At 44.6% G+C, this 26,125-nt stretch overlaps 2 protein-coding genes across 4 annotated transcripts; both read left to right on the top strand.

The window, feature by feature from the left end:
• Nucleotides 1-226: 226 nt before the first annotated feature.
• LOC130389279 (transmembrane protein 80-like) lies at nucleotides 227-4,242 on the top strand. The gene is made up of 6 exons (XM_056598986.1): nucleotides 227-286; nucleotides 491-507; nucleotides 646-739; nucleotides 813-905; nucleotides 2,203-2,404; nucleotides 3,491-4,242. The coding sequence occupies exons 1-6, from the start codon at nucleotides 268-270 to the stop codon at nucleotides 3,501-3,503; spliced, it is 438 nt and encodes a 145-aa protein (XP_056454961.1). The 5' UTR covers nucleotides 227-267; the 3' UTR covers nucleotides 3,504-4,242.
• Nucleotides 4,243-5,220: 978 nt separating this feature from the next.
• eps8l2 (EPS8 like 2) lies at nucleotides 5,221-26,117 on the top strand. 3 transcript variants are annotated; one of them, XM_056598941.1, is made up of 21 exons: nucleotides 5,221-5,492; nucleotides 8,926-8,973; nucleotides 9,979-10,025; nucleotides 14,028-14,092; nucleotides 15,422-15,583; nucleotides 16,139-16,288; nucleotides 17,288-17,367; nucleotides 17,688-17,797; nucleotides 18,368-18,435; nucleotides 18,786-18,912; nucleotides 19,535-19,623; nucleotides 19,717-19,791; nucleotides 20,825-20,973; nucleotides 21,301-21,469; nucleotides 21,774-21,808; nucleotides 21,943-22,048; nucleotides 23,109-23,234; nucleotides 23,508-23,595; nucleotides 23,781-23,961; nucleotides 24,387-24,519; nucleotides 25,009-26,117. In XM_056598941.1, the coding sequence occupies exons 2-21, from the start codon at nucleotides 8,942-8,944 to the stop codon at nucleotides 25,084-25,086; spliced, it is 2,070 nt and encodes a 689-aa protein (XP_056454916.1). In that variant the 5' UTR covers nucleotides 5,221-5,492; nucleotides 8,926-8,941; the 3' UTR covers nucleotides 25,087-26,117. The 3 variants fall into 3 exon arrangements, with proteins under 3 accessions (XP_056454916.1, XP_056454915.1, XP_056454917.1); XM_056598940.1 differs by lacking the exons at nucleotides 5,221-5,492; nucleotides 8,926-8,973 and having other exon boundaries at nucleotides 9,786-10,025; XM_056598942.1 differs by lacking the exons at nucleotides 5,221-5,492; nucleotides 8,926-8,973 and having other exon boundaries at nucleotides 9,786-10,025; nucleotides 21,973-22,048.
• The last annotated feature ends 8 nt before the right edge of the window (nucleotides 26,118-26,125 follow it).

Genomic DNA, 26,125 nt, shown 5'->3' on the forward strand with positions numbered 1-26,125 from the left:
CGTGTGTGTGTGTGTGTGTGTGTGTGTGTGTGTGTGTGTGTGTGTGTGTGTGTGTGTGTGTGTGGAACAAGGCTCTACACTCCTTCCCCCTGGGGTCTTAAAAATACCACAATGGTGTACAAGGCTTAGGTGTTTTTGCCATAGGCCGAACGGCCTTTCTTTCTTTGCAGAAAACAAAGGTTGTAGTTTGTGTTCCAGCCTATAGGTGGCGCCATTGACTCTTTGCTGAACTCTGATAGGCGGAAAAATAAACTTCAGAAATGCAAGATGGCGCTGCCCAGAGCAGGTTGGGAGAACGCGTTGCTATAGACACCTTTGTTTGTTTCAATTGTGCACAAACTGTCTATTTACAAAAATCGTATCAAATATATAATCCTATATATGCAATATACAGATATTCAATAGATGTTGTGTGAACTGCTTACTGTGATTGAATAACGTAACCATAAACTAAATGTCCCAATCTAATCTCTCATCTGCTCTTCTGTAGGAAGGTCTGCCATCGTCGTATCCTTTCATTATCACCAATTGTACATTTACATCTCAAAGTGGGAAATCGTCAATCTAACATAAATAGCTTTCACTGACATGACATCGAAGTCAGTAGTAGCAACAGCTCAAACAGCTCCTTAACTCCATGGCAAGCTCTCCTCAGTCCCCTTCCAACTGCTGCTGTATTTGTCTGCCATCTACTTTGTCTTCTACTTCCTGTGCACCCTCTGCATGATCATCTACAAGAGTGAGTACCGGGAGCTTTCATGAATCCAGAGTCAGACAAATGACCTGACAGACGACGTGGGTTTGTCCATCAGGTCAGGTCCTCAGCTACCCTGAGGATCGGCTCGCCTGCGACCTGGGGCTGCTGCTGCTGATGGCTGCCCTGGAGGCCCTCCGTCTTTTCCTGGGTGAGTTAACACCTCCACCGGGTGCGCGTGCAGCACTGGTCGATGAGTCCCTCCTGCCTGCTTTTGTCGCAGGCGGCCACTTCCACAGAAAGCTAGACCCCTGCTGTTTCTGATTGTCTCCCTGTGGAGGAAAAGGAAATGCTGTCAAGTGAACTCCACACACATATACAGTATAAAGGTTATATATATATTTTATTATATATACATTTTTTTAAAGAACAATAATAATTGTATAATGATCATTTCTAATAATAGTAATAATAACATTTATGAATAACCAATTGTCATTTTATCACACATATAGTATGTTTCTTCACATAAACCTTTAAACATACACATATTGCATTCCTCTCGAAATAGTCATCACCTCTCTCTCAATTCATTTATTCAACAATAAATGAATTGAAAGATTACAATAAATTCAATGGCAAATATTGCAAATTAAACTAATTATTTCCTATAGGTTTACTTGTATTTTGTGCTAAAATTCAAAGTATCACATCTGTATTTACAATACAGCTTGATTCTGCATCTCTATTTAAAGCTCATTAGTCCACGTCAATGTTTACTGTTGCTATGGCAACAAGAGACTGCTAACGTTAGCAGCTGTTAGCTAGCTTAGCCAAATCATCTGAATAATAACCCATAATATCACAATTCGGCATATTTAAACAAAATCAACCACAAGTACCAACAGTCACAGCCCTTCAACTCTGGGCTAATATGTTGTCACAAGTATGCAGTTAATTAGGTCACATCACATTCAATGTAAAAACGTTTTCTACTTTGTTTTGGTCATGTCTCAAAATGTAGCCTAGCTAGCCCCAGACTAACGTTACTTAGCATATATGCCTCCACTCGCTCGTCTCCCGGCGCAACAAATAGGTCTGTCAATTTTGAACATTTAACTTCCATCTCCAGAGGCTTAAGTCGCAGTTTTTCAGTGCCACCCGGGCGTTTTCATTTCCGTCCCGGCTCCTGCGACTCCGGCCCATGCCATGAGGTCCCGCCCACCCTGGGTTGTGTTGTGATTGACAGCACTGTCTGGGCTCTCTGAGCCTGTCAGCCCATGATTGATTGACAATGACAAACATAGACCAATAATATGCGTCGATGCTGGCAACACACTGCTAGCTCTTTGTAGCCCATTGGCCGGCCCAATTGGAGGGAATTTAGAGAGAGAGGAAAAAAGAAAACATAGCGGACCGGCCCACCGGTACGATGCCCGGTATGCCAGATGGCCAGTCCACCCCTGCTTGTATCTTACCTCCCATCCTGACCCCCACCACCACCACAGGGGCCTCGGGGAACCTGAAGGAGAGGGAGGGCCCCGTGGTGGGGAGCCTGGTCCTCAGCGGGACCACCATGCTGCTCTCCGTCTACTTCCTGGCCTGGCAGTCCTACGTGCTGCGGGCCGACCTCGTCCTCAATGCCATCCTGCTGGGGGTCTACGGCCTCGGCGGGGTCCTGGCCTTCGTTACGGTCGCCCGGTTCACAAGGTCAGCCATGTCTAATTCACCCAAGCTCTATCACCTACAACCTCGCTCTCTTTCTCTCTGTCTCTCTCTATCTCTCGCTCTCTCTCTTCCTCGCTCTATCATCCACAACCTCGCTCTCTCTCTCTCTGTCTCTCTGTCTCTCTTCCTCGCTCTACCATCTACAACCTCTCTCTCTCTCTCTCTCTCTCTCTCTCTCTCTCTGTCTCTGTCTCTCTCTCTGTCTCTCTCTCTGTCTCTCTTCCTCGCTTTACCATCTACAACCTCTCTCTCTCTCTCTCTCTCTCTCTCTCTCTCTCTCTCTCTCTCTCTCTCTCTATCATCTACCACCTCGCTCACTCTCTCTCTCTCTCTCTCTCTCTCTATCATCTACCACCTCGCTCACTCTCTCTCTCTTCCTCGCTCTCTCTCTATTCCTTGCTTTCTCACTCTCTCTCTCGCTCTCTCTCTGACTTCTATTATGTATCAGGGTGAGCGTGGGAGACCACATTCTGGACCCTCATCTTGAGTCATTAACATCACAACCAGGGAAATGTAATGAAAATATAACATGAATATCTCTCATCGTCATATTCATCTAAAGTTGAATTTACATTTGTAACTTGGTAAAAAACGTCCTAGATTATCAGCATGATTAATTCATATTGATTGACAAGATATTTCCAGGAGACTACAACTCATAGGTTTGTTTTGAACAGGCGGATTGCTTCAAGCTCTTGCTTTGTCTGCCCTCTTTCCTTTATTGATGATATAAGCCTGGTTCTCCAGGACCTGTCTGAATTATTGATTTGCACGTCTTTCATCAAAGTGTTACTGTATACCAGGTCTGATGCTGTCGCATTCTCAGATTTTCCCCGCAGCGCGCCGATCTCGGAAAAACGATGTTCTTTACATCCGAGAACAACCCACATTATTCATAATTATAATAGTTTGTGAAATGAGAGAATAACACCATAATATAGTCACAGTATTGTTGACAAAATATTTATGGTCCCTGTGCTTGTGGATCTTGAGTCAGCTTTAACTAAAGCATCATGCTCATGGCCCATGAGAATGAATAAAGCTGACTGTGATTTCCTTTGTCTTAAGTATCAACTCATAAGAAGATCTCTGGGCAACAAGTGACAGAGCTGGAGCTCTAAACCCCACCAGACCAGAACTACGTTCCTTCTGTTGTTTAGTATCACATCGCTTTCTTTGGGAGGGGGTTTGGTAATGGATTCTGTTTTAACTTATATCAGGTGATCTTGAATGGGTATTTTTTTTGTACATGTGCATTTTGGTGCATTTTTGTATAGTTTTCATAATTATAGAGCAATATAATATTGCTTTATCAGGGAATTTTATTCTGCATTTTTATTATCTCTGTAAATAATTTTACCTTTATAATAGTTTATATATTTTTCTATTATTGTTTGTTGTCTAACCTATATCGTATTTTGTGGTAATTTACTGAAAATGTATAAACGACCTGCCTCTTTATTTGTTTTACCTCTAGAGGGCGGAAGTTATCTCTTCTAAATGTCCTTTTAATTGTATAACTGAAATATAACGACTGATTATCTTTTGTGTTTCCCTAATCATTACAAATGAAACTGCATTATCCATGTTCCAACGTGGTCCTTATCTTTCTTATCTTATCGTATCTTCTTATCTGATTACGGTGCATATGTATATGTATATAGAGTATCTTTATTTATTTATTTGTATTTTTTATTTTTTTCAGTACTTATTATTCAATACTTGCATTATTGTTTATTGTTTGTGTGTTAAGATTGTGCACAATACGAATACCAAGACAAATTCTTAATATGTTTAAATGTATTTGGCAATAAACCTTTTCTGATTCTGATTCTGATAATTATTATATTTAATTATTTTATCCTACACTTCAGATAGTTATAGGGTAACACTATTATGGCACGGTTACGTCTAGTTAAAACTGCATTTATAGCATTGTATGGTTTATCAACATGAGTTTTAACCATTTTTCTCCCATCTCGCATTCTTCAAACAGGCTTTTTTTTTGCAGTCAGTTAATAATCAAACCCTCTTCCAAGGTGGCCATGGCGACCAGATTCAACACATTGCATTTCTCATCGCATCATGCGTGCGGTGCTTGAGCAACAACAGAGCAGCCGGCCTGCAAGGGAGCGTACAAAAGAGACCAGGGCCCAGTCTGCCCCACATTCGTAAATGTTTTTATATAACTGCAACCTAACGCGCCACCCTCTCCCCTTTCCACTGCAATGAATAGTACCATTCATCAAAATAAATGAGCGGGGCTACTATGTATCTCTTGAAATGTAATGAAATATTCTGGTGTTCTTGTATACTGGTTCACTACCTGGACAAGGAGCGGCCAGTTACCCGCTGGTGACACTGAAGCCTGGGCAATGTTCCATACATGTTGACCCTCTGTCATCCAAGTGGCCTGGACTACTTCTCTAGTCCCCGACTTCATGCCCAAAAGTAACCTTACTACATTACAGGCTTACAGAATGCGAAACGGTCATTATACAATATAATAATTTGTGGAATACCTTTGCACTTATCTGATATTGTTTATGGCTATTGCGTGCTATCCGTGCTCTAAACAAAGTGCGTAAACCGTCTCAGACCTGCTCCTGGGTATATTTGGAGTAAAGACCCCATGGGTCTTAAATACGACACAACTCTAACACTCAATACAATACAATACAACACATTTGTCTGATTGCAGGAAAACTGGTTTGTAAATGTTCTGGCGCAGCCGCCCAGGATCCGCCCCCTCCAGGTAGAGTTACCTGCAGTCACCAGTCACTCCAGTACACCTCCTCAAACCTACCTGAACCACTGGTCTGCTTACTACGGCCGGGACGTGCAGCGAGCCTACATTTGCATGTATATTGTTTTGTAATATTTACAAACAAACCACAACTTCCGAAAGATTTTCTGTATAAGTAAACGTCCACGCCACATCAAGCGCGATGGACGGTCTCCTGATTGGCTGGACCCCGATGGCAGACTGATGCATCTGGCTGTTCTTCGTCCTCGCTTATTCCCCTGAGCATCCCAGACAGAACCTAAACACTCAAGGCTCTTACTAAAGGTAAATTGTTTAATTGTCTTTAAATGTATCTGCATTTATCACCTCACGACTTATATTCAAGGTTGTTGTTTTTTAAGAAGTGAATTGCGAGTGGCCGACACAGAGTTAACAGTTTTACTTTTACCAAAAAAATAGTTTTACATTAGAAACCCAGATCCTAAAGAAGAATCTGAAACAAACGCTTTGGAGCACCAACAATAACAACGTTAGAGTGTCGATTCAACGCTATTCTGTGGTTTGAAACAGAACTTGGTCCTGCGAATGCGGTGTACAATCGTTATAAACTAATTGATAGTTATCCATGTGAAATCTGATCTGGTGTTTGGCGCTGGCTTCAGGCCATGGTCTGCTGAATAAAATAATCTCACATTGTATAGGCTACACTTCATACCTCAGGAAGGATAGATCTCACAATATCAACCAACATGTATTGAAGAGTCAAACGAAAGTTTGTCTTGGTCAATTAATAATCAGATAGCTCATATCTCTTCCAAAAGGGTCATAGGCCCAAGTTCATCTGGGCTTGTATTGCAGTCTCTGATTGGACCTCTTTACACATTACATAAGACATAGGCTATATGTGCATAAACTACTAAACTCTTTACCAAGCAACATTATGGAAATGTTATCTGAAAACCTGTCTAATTTAAAACACTAGTTAGACCATGAGCATATTCATACAAACACAGCTAGCTACTGGCTTAAGTTCAAGTAATCAATCTCACCATCTGCGATTTAATGTCTGATCAATGGGTTATTATGGAGGATTGGTGGTTCAGTCTTGCGTATAATGGTCACTGATTGGTCTCCACTCTAGCTTTCATTTAATGTGAAATATCTCTGAATATAAATGCATGGTTAATACCACACCTGTTTGATTCCAGATTTAAAAACAGGAATTTAATTTTCCTTAAAGTTGCAGGTGCAAAGATGCAGATATGAATAATGAAGTAGGCCCATTGTTAGTGTGCAGGGCTATACTTTGACCGGCACCTGTCAAACATCACCAGATACTAAAGGGACCAGGTCACTTCCCTATCTTCATTCCATTTCAGCCAGTCAACACACAGATGTTTTTCGATTGAAGTCGGAACAAAAGCATCCTATCTAATGACGTAAACCAACCTGAACACTGTATTGGTCCATCACACCATGCAGTGAACATACAGTGTTTCCACAAAACCCACAGACAGTGATGTGTGGTATTGGACAGGGTATGGACTGTGATCATCGATGGTGGACAGACAGCCTGGGCCCTGGGTGGGGGAGGTGTGCACAGAGAGTGCTAGCCGGGTGAGGGCTTAACAACACATGACACCCCGCTCTGCACTGCACTGACTTCACCTCCTTCCTGGAGGCTGGCAGGGGGCCAGGGCTGGCTACAATGGCCCCACGAGGAGATGACCAGGGAGATAAAGACAGAAAGAGGAAGTCAACCTTTTGTACAGAGTGGCTGTATTCTCGCTCACTATCCCATGTCTCTGTCTCACTGGCCCCTTTTGTTTTCTAGTGAAGTGTCTCTGGGGAGCCCGATGTTAGTATTAGATTCAGACTCAGGGTTAGCAAACAAAAACAACAACAACAGCTAGTTTTGACCCCATGAGCGGGCATATCAACTCCCTTCGATGTGCGCTTTTGCCCCGTTACCTGCAGGAGATTATCCACGGATACTATGGAAGAAGGCTTATCAACTTCATAATCTGCTAAGAGATAAACCCTTATGACAGGTGCTTGTTTATGTCCTGCTAACAGTCGAAGGTATTGTTTGTTATGCAACACAGTCTTGTCAAAGTATTTCCATTGTTCTTAAAAACAAGGGAAACACAAGCTCTTCAGTGTGAAGCAGTTTTGCTAGTTGATTCATCTTCATGGTGGAATATAAATTGAAACGTTTGAGCTTTTGTCGGTCGCGCGGATTGGCCGTTTGGAATGCTAACAATTGACCCTAAACCCCGCCCTCCTCTTACCACCATAAATAATACAATGTGCTGACGCTCCCTAAAGAGATGCATGCTTAAACACAGAAGTCCCCTGAAGTAAACACAACCCTGGAGGAAGTCCATGTCCACATGGAGGAAGAGTCATAATTAAAAGTAAAACAGGGGCCGTAAGAAGTATCCTTTTCCAGTCATTGGTAGAGCTGCTGAACATACACACATTGAGGTAATGTGTTTGTATTCCTGAGCAGACAAACTTAGCTCTCAAACACACTGCTATTATCTATTAAACATGAACATTCTACATGTCTCACAACATGTCTCAAACACAGGACCAACGTGGCTGTAAAGTCACTCTCTGCTATGTTTGGGCCTTCCCTCTAGTCTATATTATGTAAATTTAAGGCAAGGCCTTGTTAAGTATTTATTTTCTTAAGTTTTCCTTTAAAAGAACAGTTGTTTGGTCAGGGCAGGGCTAATTTTGTTAAATGGCATCTATGTAGCGGCAGGCCTCAGCTCTCATTACGCCGGCAGATCGGCCTGCTGCCTGCCATTGTCCCCCAGCGGTCTGGCTGCTAGGCCCCGCACCTGCTGCCCAGCCTGTAGACACGCTTTATTCACATCTACGGGTGGCTACTGCTCAGTGATATTGTACAAATATCGGTCTGCAAGTGTATCTATCTAGATGATCTCTATCTATCTACCTATCTAGATGATCTCTATGTATCTATGTATCTATCTATGTATCTATGTATCTATGTATCTATGTATCTATCTATGTATCTATGTATCTATCTATGTATCTATGTATCTATGTATCTATGTATCTATGTATCTATCTATGTATCTATGTATCTATGTATCTATGTATCTATCTATGTATCTATGTATCTATCTATGTATCTATGTATCTATGTATCTATCTATGTATCTATCTATCTATCTATCTATGTATCTATGTATCTATGTATCTATCTATCTATCTATCTATCTATCTATCTATCTATCTATCTATCTATCTATCTATCTATCTATCTATCTATCTATCTATCTATCTATCTATCTGTCTGTCTGTCTGTCTGTCTGTCTGTCTGTCTGTCTGTCTGTCTGTCTGTCTGTCTGTCTGTCTGTCTGTCTGTCTGTCTGTCTGTCTGTCTGTCTGTCTGTCTGTCTGTCTGTCTGTCTGTCTGTCTGTCTGTCTGTCTGTCTGTCTGTCTGTCTGTCTGTCTGTCTGTCTGTCTGTCTGTCTGTCTGTCTGTCTGTCTGTCTGTCTGTCTGTCTGTCTGTCTGTCTATCTATCTATCTATCTATAATAATAATAATACTAATAATTTAATTTAGAGGCGTCTTTCAAGACACCCAAGGTCACCGATCTATCTATCTATCCTCCCTCTATATATATATATATTTGTCTGTGTGTCTGAACAGCCTTTAAAATATTTTGAAAATAATAATATTTTAAAGGAAATAATACTCTCATTCTCTCGCTCTTCTAGGTGGATGTCTTAAACCATGAGTTTACATGGATCTCAGAGACAGGCCAAGTGAGTTCATCCACAAACACATCCCACTCACACATGAGTTCTGTCCACCATGTTACATATTTTTCTTCCCTCCGTTAGTGGACAGCCTTATCCAGAGGTACTTCCATAGGGAGCAGGGGCGTACAAGAATCGCTAACCTAGTATGTGGGGAGGGACTGTGGGTCAGGGACCTCGGGCATAGAGCCCCTCTGTGGAGGAATGTTTGTTCAGTTTGGGTCCCTGGCACCAGTCAATATTTCTCATGTCCCACGCCCCTCTCTCCCCCCCATCTCTCTCTCTCTCTCTCTCTCTCTCTCTCTCTCTCTCTCTCTCTCTCTCTCTCTCTCTCTCTCTCTCTCTCTCACTGACCCTCTCTTTCCCTCTTTCTCACTCCTCTCCCTCCCTCTCTTCTCTCTCTCTCTCTCTCTCTCTCTCTCTCTCTCTCTCTCTCTCTCTCTCTCTCTCTCTCTCTCTCTCTCTCTCTCTCTCTCTCTCTCTCTGTGTGTGTCTATCTCTCTCACTCGCTATAAATCTCTCTCTGTCTGTATGTGTGTGTCTCTCTCTCTCTCTCTCTCTCTCTCTCTCTCTCTCTCTCTCTCTCTCTCTCTCTCTCTCTCTCTCTCTCTCTCTCTCTCTCTCTCTCTTTCTGACCCTCTATGTACCGCTTTCTCTCTCCCTCTACCTCCCTCCCCCATTCTCTCGCCCTCTCTCTCCCCCTCTCCCCCTCGCTCCCTCACCTTCTCTCCCTCTCACCCTCTCTCTCTATTTCTTTCTCTCTCACCCTCTCTTGCTCAACCCCCCCCCGCCCCTCGCCCCTCTCTCTCCATGTTCCCTTCTGACTGGTCCATATGCTTGGGCTCTCAGGCTTAATCTGATCCGGTGGTGGCCGGTCTGCACGTGTACATCGCTCCTGTCTTTATCTATGGGCTGTTTATGACTAAGTGACATTAAGGGCTGAGACTTGAAACCAAAGGAGGAGGACAAAATGAAGGGCAGAATGCGTAACTCTGCTTCTCTCGACCACAGCGGGGTGGCCCGGTCGGACAGCAAGATCAGCGCCAAGGCCCTCTACGGTAAGAGATGCGTGTACACCTTCTAAACAAGTGGTCTGGGGCCGTCACAAAGGGACCATTCATTTTTAAGGGACCATTCATTTTTAAGTAATCCATGATTAGTTCTTCCTCTACTATTACCCGGGGTTCTTTAAGTGCGTGACAGCGGTGTCGTCGTACCTGTAAATCAATCTGTGTGTCTCGCCGTGGCCGTGAGTGAAAGGTGTTTCGACGCTGATTGTCACGTATGTAAAAGAGCACGCAGGCCGCTTACCCGGTCACTGTCGCTCTGCCGTGTGTGTTTGAGAACGCTCCAACTGTAGAGCCAGTCTAACTCCATTGTAATTGAGAACAATGATAACAGTAGCCAATTTGCCTGGCAAATCACCCTGGCAGGAAACCAGGCACTGCCGTCGCACCACAGTAGGCTTATCTGTTGCCCCGGATCCCCTCCTGGAAAAACAGCCCTGCTAGCATAGCCTGACTACTGCGCAGTGACAAGATGGGGCCAACGTCCTGCTAATGCACACTGACGGACAAGACACAATCCCTGTTGACACCTCTGCGTCATGCCCCCGGCGTGATTGGCTGTGCTATGCCCAGTGCAATACTGAGGCTGTGATTGGGAATGGGTGCAATGGGTTGGCGTTGACTTTGACTGTGCTCAAGCATATAAGGGTGTGTCTGACTATGTGTGTCTACATCTACCGTGTAATTGGCCTTCTTATCATCCTGAATGTTGTATGGGCTTATATATGTTATAAGTAAATAGAATCCCCCATTACCACAGGCTTCATAGCTATTCACCGCTCACTATCACGGTTACAAAGGCTCACGTTAATAACCGCCTTAAGGTTATTTGATTTGCAGCAGCGGCTAATTGTGTTACGGATTGGGTGTGTGTTTGTGTGGCAGAAATATGCCATGAAACATTGATAGAAAGATGGAGAGAGAGCATGAGAGAGAGAGAGAGAGAGAGAGAGAGAGAGAGAGAGAGAGAGAGAGAGAGAGAGAGAGAGAGAGAGAGAGAGAGAGAGAGAGAGAGAGAGAGCAGGGTGTGTCTGTGTTTAATGCGCGGTAGGAACAGGGTGGGGATCCCCATGTCTCACAGGTGAATAAAAGAGGCATTGAAAAGCAGAAAGCGAGGGGGGCGGGGCCTGTTTCTGCCTCTCCCCACTTCCTGTCCTGTCTGGTTTACTCATTCACTACTACACCCAGCCACACACATTCTTTACACGGCATTAAAAGTCGCAGATCCAGAAACCAAACCTCACTCCAAAGTCTTTCCAGACTGCAACGACAGACAGAAATATTCAAAATATTTTGATGACATATTTGAATGGGGTGTATTTGTTTACATTATTGTGTTAATTGTATAGTGAAAAAACGTTACCAATGTTCAAAAGCAACCAATTTCTTTAAACACTATGCACTTGTTTGCGTTAGTGCTTGTGTGCTTGTGTGCTTGTGTGCTTGTGTGCGTGTGTGCATTTTTTTGTGTGGTTCTGCGGGTTTTTGTTTTTGTTTTGGGCGCCTGCATGCGGTGTGTGTCTGATGACGTCGGGTTGTTTTTTAGTCTTTGAGGCAGATGGTCTCTGTTACCTTTTCACAGCGTGGCGACTAGGTAGCAGTGTGTCTCTCCTCGCTGTATGAGTGCACTGTCCCCTACGTCCCTGTCAGAGGGGGGGGGGACTGATGCTGGGCTGGTGGCTGTTGCTGCTCAATATTATGTAAGCAGGCTGATGAATCACATGAAATCATCATCCAAAGTCACGCTCTCATTCAGCCGGACTGTCGTCTGTTGTTGCTGTAATGCAACATAGTATGCAAATCCCTTTGAAAAATTTTATAACTTTGTTTATCATTGCTAGTGCCAGGATCGGGCTGAGAATAGAAGGGGTGTAACAGACCAGATATATCCTTATGACCTCCAGTCAGGAACAATTTCCTAAAAAACAACATATAGATGGATAGAACGATAGATAGATAACAACTTTATGCATGCTATATACTTAATATTCAATCATGAAGACTACCCATCAGTTATTAAGCATGTTCTGCCTACAGTATATCCTAGTGAGAACTCGGATTCACACAATGTGTCACTGGTTGCAAAATGTGTTCTGGGCATGCCTCAGGGGACATATGGTCAGATCGGCACGGACACAGTGGCATACCTCCGCACCATACAGCGCTGGAGTTATCATCAAAGACATGTTGGGGATGGTTATGAATAATCCTTTGCCTCACATCATAAAATGATAAAAATGGGTCATCATAAAAATGCTAAAACATATATTATTTGTTTTGCTGTTGTAATCTTTGGTTACCCGCTTGTGACTCATGCCATAGCTTGTTTCATTACATCACTCTCAGTATAGGGTGCTACCTTTGCCCTGCTGAATATATATGATCATAATTATTATACAATTAGCCATCATTGTACTACAGAACTGAATGGTTGTTATGGTGTGGTACTGGTCTTTCCAGGGTCAGGGGTGTATGGTGTGGTACTGGTCCAGGTCAGGGGTGTATGGTGTGGTACCGGTCCAGGGTCAGGGAACGGCTCAGGGCGTTATTGAACCCTGTCCGGTTTGGTTGTGATCCGGGGCCGTGAATAGAGCTGCAGACCTGCCAGACAGCCGTGTGTAGGGCTGGCCGATGGCTCCGCAGAGCCCTGAGGATCTGCCCATCTGCCTACTAAGTGGTTCTCATTGCGAGCTGTTGCAGCGTTGTGAATTGATTGACATAAGTGTCAATCATTAATAAGGCATGGGGGCGGCTCGGTTAACAAGACGCCGGCCCGCTTGTATTTCAGATGGCGCTTGTCAAGCAGGGAAGGACTGGACATACAGGAAGTGATGTGGGACCAGGAGAGTAGGCATGTTAGGCGGTAGACGTCAGGAGCGAGGTGTGACACTGGTTACGTGGATGCCTGTTGTTGTTTTTCCATGAAGTCATAGGACGTGCATGGTGAGATGAATAGGGGTGTATTGGACCATGTTTAAATCGGACAGAATTTGGAAACATCACTGGATGGAATGTGGAGCCTGTGGGCACACTGTGGTCAGACGCTATGCAAACAGAAACCCTTTGTTTTACATCCAGCATGAAGCACACAAGTCTGCATGGAATCAGGGTGGGACAAGAGATATTTAATATGAGGCTTGGCAGCATATATAGACTAGAGAGACCAGCCCTTATTTACAAATCCCTCTTTATTCGAGTTGTTACCTGCAGACTGTTGATTTGGAAAATAACCAACATTAAGCAACATATTTACATGTAACCCTTGCTAGCAACCTTCTGAAATGGCGTACATTTTCAGTAAAGTAAGGCAGTAGATGTGATCATTGTCAGCTTCATTGCTACTAAAGCACTCCAGTTGTCCTAGTTGATTTGATTGCCTTATCAGATTTGGCTGCCTTCATAATTTATGATCAATGAAGTATGTAACACGCGTATTCAATGATATTCATGCCATAGGTTTCCGGCTGTAAATCAGTGCCAGAGATCTTTGGCCCGGGGTAAATGTCTGAATTCCATGTGTTATCTTCAATCCGGCCAGAGCTGCACTGTGAGGTGAAAAGTTATTATTGAAAATTATGAATATTGAAAATAATCTATATTCACATTATATTGTGTGACGGGAACCGTCACACAAAATACTGCTTCTACTGTATGGTATAGTACTGTATAGTAATGTATAGTAACAGAAATATGATTTCAATGAAAAACATTACTTAACGTGCCATTGTATATAGCTTGGGAGGTATTGAACAGTTATTAATTGCCAGGTGTGGGTTACAGTATTCTTTTCATGGATCCCATAAACTTGAATTGATTTTCCATTTCCTTATTGCTGACCCTTTAAGTGTCAGCAGCTTGTTGCGTTTATCAGAATGATTGTGTCAGCACTGCCGGCAACAAGTGCTATTCAGGTCAGAGGTACTGCTGGCATCTCACTCTGAATATACAGGGACACACAGGGTCGTATTGAATGTCATTGTTTCCAACCCACAGAACAGCGGAAGAAATACTCCAACTCCAATGTGATCATGCAGGAGACGTCGCAGTATCACGTTGAGGTAAGCGCTACCTACGGCCTCTCGTGGTGTTCTTTGTTCTGAGGTTAAAGTATTCAAATACCTACCGAATGTACCATACTTAGGCTCCATCTTTGGTTAATTGACAAAGGGATTAAGGCATGATCTCAGTTCTTCCTTAAAATGTCCAGAGCCACGTATCTATTTTTATTTTGGACCTAATATTCAAAAGCAACTGTTTTGCAGTTTGTTTTTTCGATGTTGTGAATAACCATGGTCACTTGACGGTGCATTGTGTTGAATTTAGTGGCATTGGACAGAGAGGGGGTGAAGAGCTCGGTGTCGGGGGCGAGGAGGTCTCAGGGTGGTGGGCTCTGGGTTGGGGGAGGCGTGCCAGTGCCAGGGTTATCAGTCAGTTACGGGATGCCACTCAGTCCTACACAGTGAACCTTTAATCATTAACCTTTAGTTCTTCTAGCTCCACATGATACCTACCTTTGCGTGAGAGGTCACTACCTGTCATACTTGGCTGTGATTTCTGTGTCCAATATTTTACAACCAAGGAGTGTCTTAACACATACTGGAAATAGACAAATGTTATGATCATAAATTGTTCAGAAATGTAATTGAATTGAATTGCTTATGCTTATGTGGTTATATGCTCCAATTAAAATGACGGTCAGTGTCAATACAATGACGTTTTTTAAAGGTACAATATGACACATTGACACTAAGCATTTAAAATGGCTACTTAAGTCCAAACATATTGGGAAAGTTGTCTGCGCCTGCCCCCTCCCCTCAAAGCAAATCATACAGTGTAATTTGATCCGCTAATGTTTATTTTTGCATTTTATTTATTGTTTGCAAGGTATAAACCAGCTCAAGCTCTTGAAATGTCTGGGCTCTTTAGCTGTCTTGTGTTCAAATTAAACTCAATGATTAACCTCTGTTACAGCACGTCTCTGATCACAGGGCTTTTTAGAAAGTGGATGAGGCTTCTCAGGTCTGGTTGAATCCAGTTCAATCTCCGTGGATCCAGTATGTTTGCTTGCTTCCATGGCTGCAGCACCCTCTGTTTGTGTGCCTATTGATTATATCTGACAACCCGGGTTATTTAGAGAATAGTGAACCATAACACACAGGCCACAACAAAAAGAATCAACCCTACTCGTTATTTCACAGGAGGAGAAACTGGCTCTAGCATTGTTGTCGGAGAAGCCAGTATTGTGTAATATTCCTTAATCTCTGATGTGGTGGTCATTTATGATTTAGTACAGTTCATCTGGTACTTACAGCCCTTTTAAGAACCCCATTTCCAACCTTTGCCTCGGGTTCCTCTCTGTTAGTAACAACGTAGCACTTTCCCCTCAGCATCTCTCCACCTTTGTGATGGACAAGTCGGAGTCCATCGCCACCGTGGACGACGCCATCAAGAAGCTGGTCCTCCTGGACTCCAAGGACAAGATCTGGACCCAGGAGATGCTGCTTCAGGTCACAGACAAAGCGGTGCGGCTGCTGGACTGTGACACACAGGTACTGCTCCTCAAACCTTCACACTCGTCTTCCTCTGCATTTTCTCTTTTGATCTCTTTGTTTCCCTCTCCCCCTCTCTTCTCTTCTCATCTCTACTGTTCCCCATTTCTGTTTTACGTTTCCTCTGTCTTCTCATCTATTTTCCTCTGACTTTATCTTATTCATTCCTTTCCTCCATCTCTTCTCCTCGCTTATTTTGTCCCTTCTGCTTCATTGTTCTCTGTCTCTTCTCTTTCTCTTCTCTCTTCTTCTGTTTTCCATCTCCTATTTTTCTCTGTCGTCTCTCCTACTTTTCTTGTTATTGTGCTGTGTCCTTGTAGTACTTATAGTAATAGAGAAATCAAACCGGTGTCGATTTTAATGTAACCTGGTTGTACCGTCTCATCACACTCGTCAGCACCTTGAACCCCTCCTTGTTTTAATGCTGTTTTGCTGCTTTGGGGACTTTGGAACCAGTGTGATCCTAGCTCCAGTCACTGGCACTGGATAAGACGCCCTGCTGGTTCCCTGGCTTGCCCCTCATGTTGACGTTGTGCGTTCTCCCTACGTCTGAAGGAGGAGCTGGAGAACTTCCCCCTACCCACAGTGCACCACTGTCAGCCTGTACTGAACCAGACCCGCTACCCGTCTGTGCTGCTACTGGTGTGTCAGGACAAGGACCAGCACAACCCCGACATCCACTTCTTCCACTGCGACGAGGTGGAGGTGTGTGTGTCGCCCTCCCGGCCAAACTCTCGGAAATCCTCAGCTCACATCACAGTTGCGCAAGTGTTGCAAATGTGAAGGTTACGCTGGTGGGGGAACTGGGCGTGTGTGTGAGCATGCATGCGTGCCTATGTGTGTAGTTTTATTGTTGCCTGATCTTATGATTGTGAGAGTAAGGTGTGTAAGGTGTATTTCTATTTTTTAACTACATTGCTGCTTTGAATATTTTTCCATAATTACTTTTATTAGGTTTTTATAATATTAGATTTATTTTAATACACCACTCTCTTATTTCCAAACTTTAGTCAGACATTAAGCAGCTAGAGATATAGCATAATGTATTACTGTACTGAACCGTCTGGACGCTACAGTTCATCATATCCATTTAGAGTGAAAACAACCAGCCGGTATTGAGTTTGGGTAAAATAAACACATATTCATAGTGAGGGGTGGAGAGGGTGGAACGCATGTGCAAACAGCAGCAAACGACAATAAGTCAACTATTACAAAACACGTCGATCCACTACACTGAGGAATATGTGCGCGTGCACGTCGCCTCAGGTCAATCCTCCAAAGTATGAATGCTGTGGTTCGGTATTAGGACTCGTACGGGTCTTAATATGTAAACACGCCAGTCAGCCATTGGTGTCTGTATCTGGTAAACCTGACTGGCGTGTTTACCTCAGAGACCTTGATATGGTGGTGACCACTCTGTGTCTAGAAGCACAAACGAGTCGGAACTACTTGTTAGCACTACAAACATGTTGTTCCTATGTCAGCGGGACAACCTCTATTGAAGAAATGTATTTGCATCCGTTTCTTTAATCATTATTCATAAATATTCCCCTGAATCAGTCAACATGAACATTAGATATTGCGTTCTGGTTCTGGTCAGTGGTGTTAGTGAAACGTATGTAAGCTTCAGTAGCTTCCAGTAGTTTGGTGCTATTATAACTTTTCTGATGATGCTATAATAATTATATTATTTTGTCCCTCCAGGCAGAGATGGTTCACGCAGACGTTGACAGCGCCATCGGGGACAACAAGCATGGCAAGAAAATGAGGCTGCAGACATTAAAGTGAGGACTTTACACTCTCACACACACATGCACAGACACACGTACGCACACAAACACGTACACACACAACAAACACACACACACACACACACACACACACACACACACACACACACACACACACACACACACACACACACACACACACACACACACACACACACACACACACACACACACACACACACACACACACAAAGTTTCATCCTTTATTTCCACAAATATAATCCACACATATTTTTCCAAAGTATCTTTCCAATGAGTCTGCCGAGTCTTCCTCTCGTGTGTTTAAAGTGGTTAACATGACCTCATTCTTCCAGGGTAAACCAGGAAAAAATGAAGCGTCAGAGAGAGACCATTCTCCCTCCCTCGGGCCCTAAGGGCCCGGCCCCCAGCGCCAAGGGACGAGTGGCCGCCACAAGCATGCAGAGTAAGAGTGCAACTACTACCACTACCAGTACTACCAGTACTCCTTAATACCAGTACTACAACTATTAATACAACTACTACAACTCCAGTACTACCAGTACTACGTTTACTACCAGTGCTACCACTACCACTTACTACCACTGCTACCAGTACTACCAGTACCACCATTACTACCAGTACTACCAGTTTACTACCACTACTCCCACCAATACTACTTTAACTACCACCATTTCCACTATAACTGCAATAACTACAACAACTCCTAGTCAGCGTATTAAACCTGCATCCTATCATCCAGAACCCACATCGTATTAAAATAAAACATGAGCTTGCAGATCCTTCTGGTTCCCAGGCTAACAATTACCACCACTACAACCACAACTACCATCACTACCACCACAGCTACTCCCAGCACTACTGCAACAAGTATTTATACTACTACTAGTACAAACACTAATTCCGATTAGTCACGTGTCTTATCATCACAAAGACTGTGTAAGGTTGCCTAACTGTACTGGCATCGTCCGTAGAGTGTCCGTTCACAGTGTCTGTGTTGTTCCCCTGGCGGTAGCTGCAGACCAGCGAGGCTCAGGCCACGAGTCTCATGAGAAGCTGGCCCAGCGTATAGAGAAGGACGTGGTGAGTTCTCCACCCGACCGCACACTGATACTGCTGCTGACCCCTGACCCCTAGCTCCTCCATCGTACCCCGCACCCTGGCTGGTCTTCACCTGTTCCCCAGGCTTTAGATCCACGGTCATAGAGCTCATTGTATCAAAGCCCTCTGCTCTGTTTCGCCCTTCATCTCTTGTCCTCGCTCACGTCGATTCAAAAGAGCGTTATTGGAAAACAAACATCAATCAGCAATGAAACAAAGGAAATGGAACAAAGTACTAAAGGAGCAGTAGAAAGGTACGAGATAACTATAAGGCCAGTAACAAACTGAGGTAATGGTCTCTCTCTCTCCCTCTCTCTCCCTTCCTCGGGCAGCAAATCCTTAACTGTGCCCTGGACGACATTGAGTTGCTGGTGGCGCGCTTGCAGAAGGCTGCGGAGGCCTTCTCCCAGCTCAACCAGCGCAACAAGAGTAAGAAGAATAAGAAGAAAGGACCAGCAGGTCTGTCTCCTTTTCTTCTTATGCGTGGCAAAGACCCCGCGGCAATATGCAAGCATATTGTCCAGCCGGTTATGGTTTGCTATGCCTTGGTGTGTCTCTCTCTCGTACCCTCTCTATCTCTATCTTTATCTCTATATCTATCTCTATCTCTATCTCTGCTTGATCTTGATCTCAAGCCAACTTTCGCTCTCTCTCTCTCTCTCTCTCTCTCTCTCTCTCTCTCTCTCTCTCTCTCTCTCTCAGTCACACTCACACTCACACTCACACTCTCTCTCTCTCTCGCTCTCTCTCTCAGTCACACTCACACTCACACTCTCTTAATTGCAGTCTCTATTTCTCTACCGTGTGTCATTCTCAGGGCCTCACCATCTAGTGTTGAATGTGTGGGTTGGTTAGTTGTTGTCATTTTTATGTCGAAGTCACAAGGCTATAAACGGAATCTGATCATCTTCAATAAACTAACCATAAACTAACCTAACCACAACTTCTTGAATATGAATGGATAAACACCAGCCTCTTCTAACGGAGGACTCTTAAGCTGTGTGTGTGTGTTCTTGTGTGTGCACGCCTGCATGTGTGTGTGTGTATGTGTGCTCATTGTTCCGGGCTTGTCTGTTTGCAGAGGGCATGCTGACCCTCAGGGCCAAGCCCCCCACTGAAGCTGACCTTGTTGATAGTCTACAGAAACTGAAGCTGGCGTTGAACCTCTTGGTAAGATATCACAGCAACCCAAGCCCACCAGGCAGCGCTGTCATTGGCTGGGCCAGGCCACTTAGTCTGTCTCTGTGTGTCTTCCCCCTGCAGGCCAAGCTGAAGAAGCACATCCAGAATCCCAGTGCGTCTGAACTGGTTCACTTCCTCTTCGGGCCGCTGGAGCTGGTAAGATAGCAACAATGATTTCCATAAAGGGTCAAATGTGCACTGATTTGCCAGCTGAGGCGAATGCGTTCCCTCGTTCCCTGTTTGCCTAGAAAGGTCCACAATGGCTGGGTACATCCATAATACCTATTGTAGAGCCGCCGTGTTGACTCAAAGGAGGCCCAGCCCGCAGGCCATTATCAACCCAGTGCAACCGGGGAATGGCCTGACGTACATTTAGCTATTCAGACGGCTCCATTAGCATTTACAGAATCAGATTCTTGAGGTTTTTAATTGATGTCCCGATGAATGTTCATGTTTTGTCTTGTGCTGGCACCGCACCACACCACACCTGCCTCCCTGTCCAGCCCTCCTCTGACAGGAGACATGTGGCTCTGAGATGGGTGCAGTCACAGTGACATAATGTTGGAGCACATTCACCAAGCGGTGGTATCATCCACGCCCAGATACTGCTGGATAGAGAGCAGGACGGGGCTGGGCCCTGATCCACTGTCATGAGGGACTTTTTTGGATTTTCCAAACTTCCCGGACACGCAGAATAATGGGAAAACTATTTCCAGTAGCAGTTTGGACAACCGGTTTCCGGTTAGTTAGTCCTGAGTTGATATCTGTGTTGCTTGTATTCTGTGGGAGTAGCCTTCAGGGTTTGTCATCATGAGTCAGTAAGAAGCATTGTTTATAATCAGCTCTCTGACAGCCTCCGTCTCCCCTGCTCTCTCTTCCTCTTCTGTCTATTAATGTGTATTCCTGTGTGTGTGTTTGTGTGTGTGTGTGTATGTGTGTGTGTGTGTGTGTGTGTGTGTGTGTGTGTGTGTGTGTGTGTGTGTGTGTGTGTGTGTGTGTGTGTGTGTGTGTGTGTGTGTATATGTTTGTGTGTGTGTGTGTATGTGTGTGTGTACATGTCTGCGTGTCTACATGTGTGTGTGTGTGTGTCTGCATGTGTGCGTTTGTGTGTGCGTGTGTTTGTGTGTGTGCGTGTCTGCGTGTATGCGTGTGTTGGTTGGTCCTCGCGGTGGGTGTCTGTGTGTGACAGGTGCTCCAGAGCTGTGGTAGTCCAGACCTGGCCCGCTCCATCATTGCGCCCCACTTGTGCCGGGACACAGTGGACTTCCTGCGGGGGAACCTCTCCCCTAAGGAGATGACCATCTTTGAGCTGCTGGGCGAGGGATGGACGAGGCCCAGGTACACGCTGACACACGCCCGCTGTCGTGAACAGGCTCTGAGCGCTCTGCAGCTCGGCTTATTAATGGCTTTCCATGCGTGGCCGATCAATGTCTATTTTCAAAGCAGATACAAACCTCAAAGCCAGCCTGGAGACGCTTCTTGCTAATCGATGGTGATGGCATCAATGCATTAATATTCATGCTTGTATTCCTTCATGAACAGCTGAGGGTCTCTCGGTTGCCACGCTCGGCCCATCTTCCTCTAAAGTTATGCCCAGTCCTCGTGTTCTAACACAGCTGGTTATGCGCTGGTGGTCATCGTCTTGTTGCCCCCCTCCCACTATAGAGCAGACTGGCCGAGGGACCAGTGTGCCCCCCCTTACTACCCCAAATTCCGGAATGGATGGGAACCCCCCGCGGAGCACTTCAAGGTGTCGCCATGGGAGACAGAGGGACCCACAGGGCCACCTATGTCTCCCACCCCCCCGGACTACAAGAAGCAGTCCTCTGGGGAGGTGAGCAGAAATGGATGCTGGCCGGTGTCGCAAGCTGTGGCCTACTCTGGCCAGTGTCTGGATGTATGTGTGCTAGCCAGTACGCTAGCTCTGGCCTTAGCTGGGGCCTTGCTATGGCCTTAGCTGTGGCCTAAGCTGTGGCCTTAGCCTCTGCCTCAGTGTGTGGATGTATGTATGTTAGCTGATGTCGCCAGCTAATGCGTCGATGTATGACTGTTTGTTGGTGATGGCTTCAGTGAGGAAATGAAGATGTGCACATAGGCCTGTATCTAAATCCTTTGTTCCCTTTTCTCTCTTTTCATAGTTTTACGGAACTCATTCGTCCAATTCATCAAATGGGTAATTCAGTTACATCTAAATATTCTATTACCATATGTGCCATCTGGGTTGAATAAAATCCGCTGCCTTTCTGCGTGATGATATGATAACAAACTGTCAGGATTTTAATGAGAGGAATATTCTGCCGCTGACAGGTCTTATAATGGGATGCCACCCACCCGCAGATACGCCAAGATCCGCTACCACTTCGTCGCTCGCAACGCCAATGAGCTGTCAGTGCTGCAGGACGAGGTGCTCGAGGTAAGGAAATATAAACCTTACAATGAAACCCGTTGGCTCTCAGTGTCCGAGACACCCCCTACATCTGGGGCTCAGGGCTGTAGGGTTTCTACAGCGTTGTATCGTAGCTCACCACTGGGATGTGTTGATACAGCCATCTCAATCAAGGTCTCCCAGTTCATTCGGGAGACACAGACACTTTGAATGCAAATGTGAATAATTTGCATACAATGAAAGGGAAACCATTTTGGGCACTGGTCCCGTTGTCAACACATGCAGTGTGATTTCTGCGTGTGATATTGTTAGTTTTATGTAACGTGTAAAAATGACCCGCAAGACACTGGAATTATTAGCTGAGAATACAGGCGAGTTGTACGTTTGAATATATTTTGATGGGTGATGATCCCCAACAACCATCACCATCACTTTGTGACCACATAGAGCTTTTTGTGGTCGTACTGGTTGCACTAAGAGCTTTCTTTTGAGGTAAGGGCAGCTTACTCAATTATCCAAGCAAGTATACACTGGAGAATCAAACACATGCAATAAGAGACATATGCACACAAGGCTTTGAGTAAACATGTAGGCCACGTCACAGAGCAGTGATGACACACATACAAGTGCGCTCGTCTGTATTGAACCTGAATTGAATCGTTGTGCATGCACCACAACATGTCTTCTGAACAGAGGTTGTGTCAAGCCTCCCCTGTTCAAAGGTACTCTGCATAGCCACCCCCTCCCACCCCTCCTGCTTATTGTCTGTTGTACGTCCTGGCACTTAATGTACGCATTTATTGTATCGTCGTCATACTTTGTTATCGTAATTAGTTGTGTAGCATCTTATCCTAGCTATCTTTGTTGTACACGGGGAATGGGTGAACGTATTGATTGTTAGTGCAAATCACTAACAATCGCTAGGTCAACCCAATCACCGACAGCAATATATTTTTGTTTCTCTTCCTTCTAACTAATGTACTTATTGTAAGTCGCTTTGGATAAAAGAGTGTTCTAAATGCCCTAAACGTAAATGTAAATGTTGTGGTTGTGAGAGTGATGACTCAAGTCAGTGCTCGTGTTCCAGGTGATAGAGGATGACAAGCAGTGGTGGAAGTTGCGGAACCGAAGTGGGCAGTCCGGCTACGTCCCCTACAACATCCTGGACGTGGTGAAGCTGGAGGACCCACAGGCCATGCAAGACACCTTCCAGGTGACCCCACACACTGACACACGCACCCTGCCTGTCATCAGCTAGAGCAACCCCACTCAGACAGTCTTCAGCTCCTGAATGTATAACAGGATACAATCGATGTGGACTACACAGGATATTAGTTTGAGTGCTGCTAAAATGATGAGAAATTAGAAATTATTTTTTATATGTCTGTGCCTCCATAATGCTACATGGTGGCTCATTAGTGCCCTCTACATGTGAATGTGTGTCTATGTGTGTGTTTGTGTGTCACTGTGTTTATTTTGTGTTCAGCCCGGTCAGGGCTACAGAGGGCCAGCCCCTACAAGTCCCATGGGCCCTGGGGGGGACAGTTTTGGCGTTGCGAGACACAAAGACAAGGGTAAGTCAGAACCTGAGGTGAAGGGTCATTTCGTACTCAAAGACACGAAACCCCTTAGTTCGGCGTCCGTCCAACACGGCCATCGCTGGTCAGACGCTGATCTGGGGCACTGGTTTCCACGGTGTCTGTCCAACGCAGCTCTGTTGGGTCTGCCACCAATGCTGTCTGTGTCTCGGCCTGTCTAGTGATATCGCACCAGATGGATGAGGTCAACGATGAGCTGCTGAAGAGAATCACCACAAACAAGAGCCAGCCGCCCGCCAGGAACTTCCGCGTGGAGCGCTCCGGCGGGAGCAGCATCCCGCTGACCTTCGACTCCAGCCCCCAGCAGGTCACCGCATGGCTCACCGCAAAGTTCAGCAAACCGTGAGTTGTTCCAACCGTCCCCGTGATCCCGGGGGAAGTTCCGGGTCCTGATCCGTGGAGTTGTCCCCGGCGATGACTGTGATGACAAGCAGCTTCGCATGAGCTGCTCCACATCGAGGGCGATGATCGTGTTCCATTTGGTCAAAGGAAACGCAGCGGAATAACCACTCGCTGTGATTTACCGTGGACACGTTCGTTAAAACATATTCATCCTCATGGAGCGACCGTTCCACATGAATCCATAAGGATAAATTATATGCTTCTATGTTATATTTAAGACAACATTATTATTGTCACTTGTCAGGGTCTGATATATGTGACATTGATAGGTACGCCAGCATTCAGTTCATGGCCGCCGGCAGGCAGAGAAAGGACTCCAGGCCTTGTGCTAAGCTAACATGCTATGGGACGGTGTGTGCGTGCAGGACGGTGGAGTGCCTGGGCATCCTGACCGGGGCGCAGCTGTTCTCCCTGAACAAGGAGGAGCTGAAGGCCGTGTGCGGGGACGAGGGAGCCCGGGTCTACAGTCAGATCACTGTGCAGAGGGCACAGCTGGAGGTCAGTGCACAAACACACACAGACACACACACACACACACACACACACGCACACACACACACACACACACACACACACACACACACACACACACACACACACACACACACACACACACACACACACACACACACACACACACACACACACACACACACACACAAGCACAGCGCTTCTGCTGTTCACAGACTCATGCAATTTGAATTTCTGCAATTTTATGCTATTTATTAGTAGTGGCTTGTCGTGAAAACTGAGCAGTGAGTATTGATTGTTGCATTATTAAATCTGTAAATTCTCTGTGTTATTATTGTGAGCGTTTTTTTTCACTCGTATCAAAAAGGAATCACAATGCTTGGGGGCATGGGACTAAACCATTTGTTAAACCATCACCATATTTATACTTCCTCCATTCCTTCATTTACTCTCACAAAGTGGCAGTCTTTTTAATTCCCATGTCATTTACTAACTGTGGCTGTCATTACATCACAGAAGAGCACTGGGGACTCAGAACTTGAGGAGATCATGAAGAGAAGACAGGAGAAGATTGGCTCCACCAGTGAGGACTGAACCCACCCACTTCACCAGTAGCCAATAACAGCCCTGCACGGCTGGTCATTGTTTCACCAGCCCAATCTATTCAGAGCTTACCATTTAAGCAAAACTATTTACATGTCTTCACAAAGACTCACCCTACAGTAGAATATACCGAATTGGTGTTGTACAAATTGTAATTGAATATTTATTTTGTATCACTGATAAATATAAGTTTTCAATTGTTTTCTTATGTTCTTGCCTTTTTCTTCCTACCTTATAAGCGTGTACTGTTGCTTGAAGAAGTGTGTGTTGTATAAAATAGAGAACACAACGCGATTGACTGTTGAATGTGTGTGTGTGTGTGCGTGTGTGTGTGTGTGTGTGCATGAAATTAATTAAATATATGTGGGCAAGAGTCATTTGCGCATACACAGAATAATAATTAGCAATGGTGTTTACTAAATAACATGTAATTATTAACCAATCATTGCATAACCAAAATTCCTGTGCCAGAATCTATTACATACCATACCATTCCAATATATTTTAATTGATCATTGCTTTCATGTGATTACTGTTTACAGACATAATTGTATAGCAAAACATGTTAAAGTTATGTGTCATTCTAGGTTGAAAGCAATATATTCATATGTCATGTGATATTTGCTACATTAGTGAAATAATTAGGGTGCATATCCTACTGGTAAATTTCTATTTTCCTTACATCTGTTTCTGAACCTTTCAGAATCAGGCATAACAGGGGCTCTTAAAGGCAAGTCGTTTTAGAAGGGAAATTGCATGTCTTGTGGGAGTTATCATTATGCTTTTTTTTGCAGCATGTGGGGCACTCATCATGAAATACTCAACACATAATGTAACATGAGCTTGATTCACTGAGAAAATGTAATTTTCTTTTCAAAACAAGTGTTAAATAGGTGTTGGTTCAAAAAGAGGTTAAGCCAAATAAAGAGGGCTGATGTAAATAGGAGGATAAAATGAGTTGAAAAAGAATATCTTAATAAAAATTAATAATGCTCAAGCATTCCATTCTTTGTGTATATGCACCTTTAAT

This window comes from Gadus chalcogrammus, chromosome 9, assembly GCF_026213295.1.
Source record: "Gadus chalcogrammus isolate NIFS_2021 chromosome 9, NIFS_Gcha_1.0, whole genome shotgun sequence".
Taxonomy (NCBI): Eukaryota; Metazoa; Chordata; class Actinopteri; order Gadiformes; family Gadidae; genus Gadus; species Gadus chalcogrammus.

Bases quoted from the DNA above. Each gene is read 5' to 3' on its own strand.
- eps8l2 (XM_056598940.1), top strand. From the start codon at position 9,938: ATGAAGGGCAGAATGCGTAACTCTGCTTCTCTCGACCACAGCGGGGTG. The intron at 16,289-17,287 runs GTGTGTGTGTCG...TTGTCCCTCCAG, and splicing joins TCCACTGCGACGAGGTGGAG to GCAGAGATGGTTCACGCAGA. The intron at 17,368-17,687 runs GTGAGGACTTTA...TCATTCTTCCAG, and splicing joins ATGAGGCTGCAGACATTAAA to GGTAAACCAGGAAAAAATGA.
- LOC130389279 (XM_056598986.1), top strand. The intron at 740-812 runs GTGAGTACCGGG...TTTGTCCATCAG, and splicing joins CTGCATGATCATCTACAAGA to GTCAGGTCCTCAGCTACCCT. The intron at 906-2,202 runs GTGAGTTAACAC...CCACCACCACAG, and splicing joins GGCCCTCCGTCTTTTCCTGG to GGGCCTCGGGGAACCTGAAG.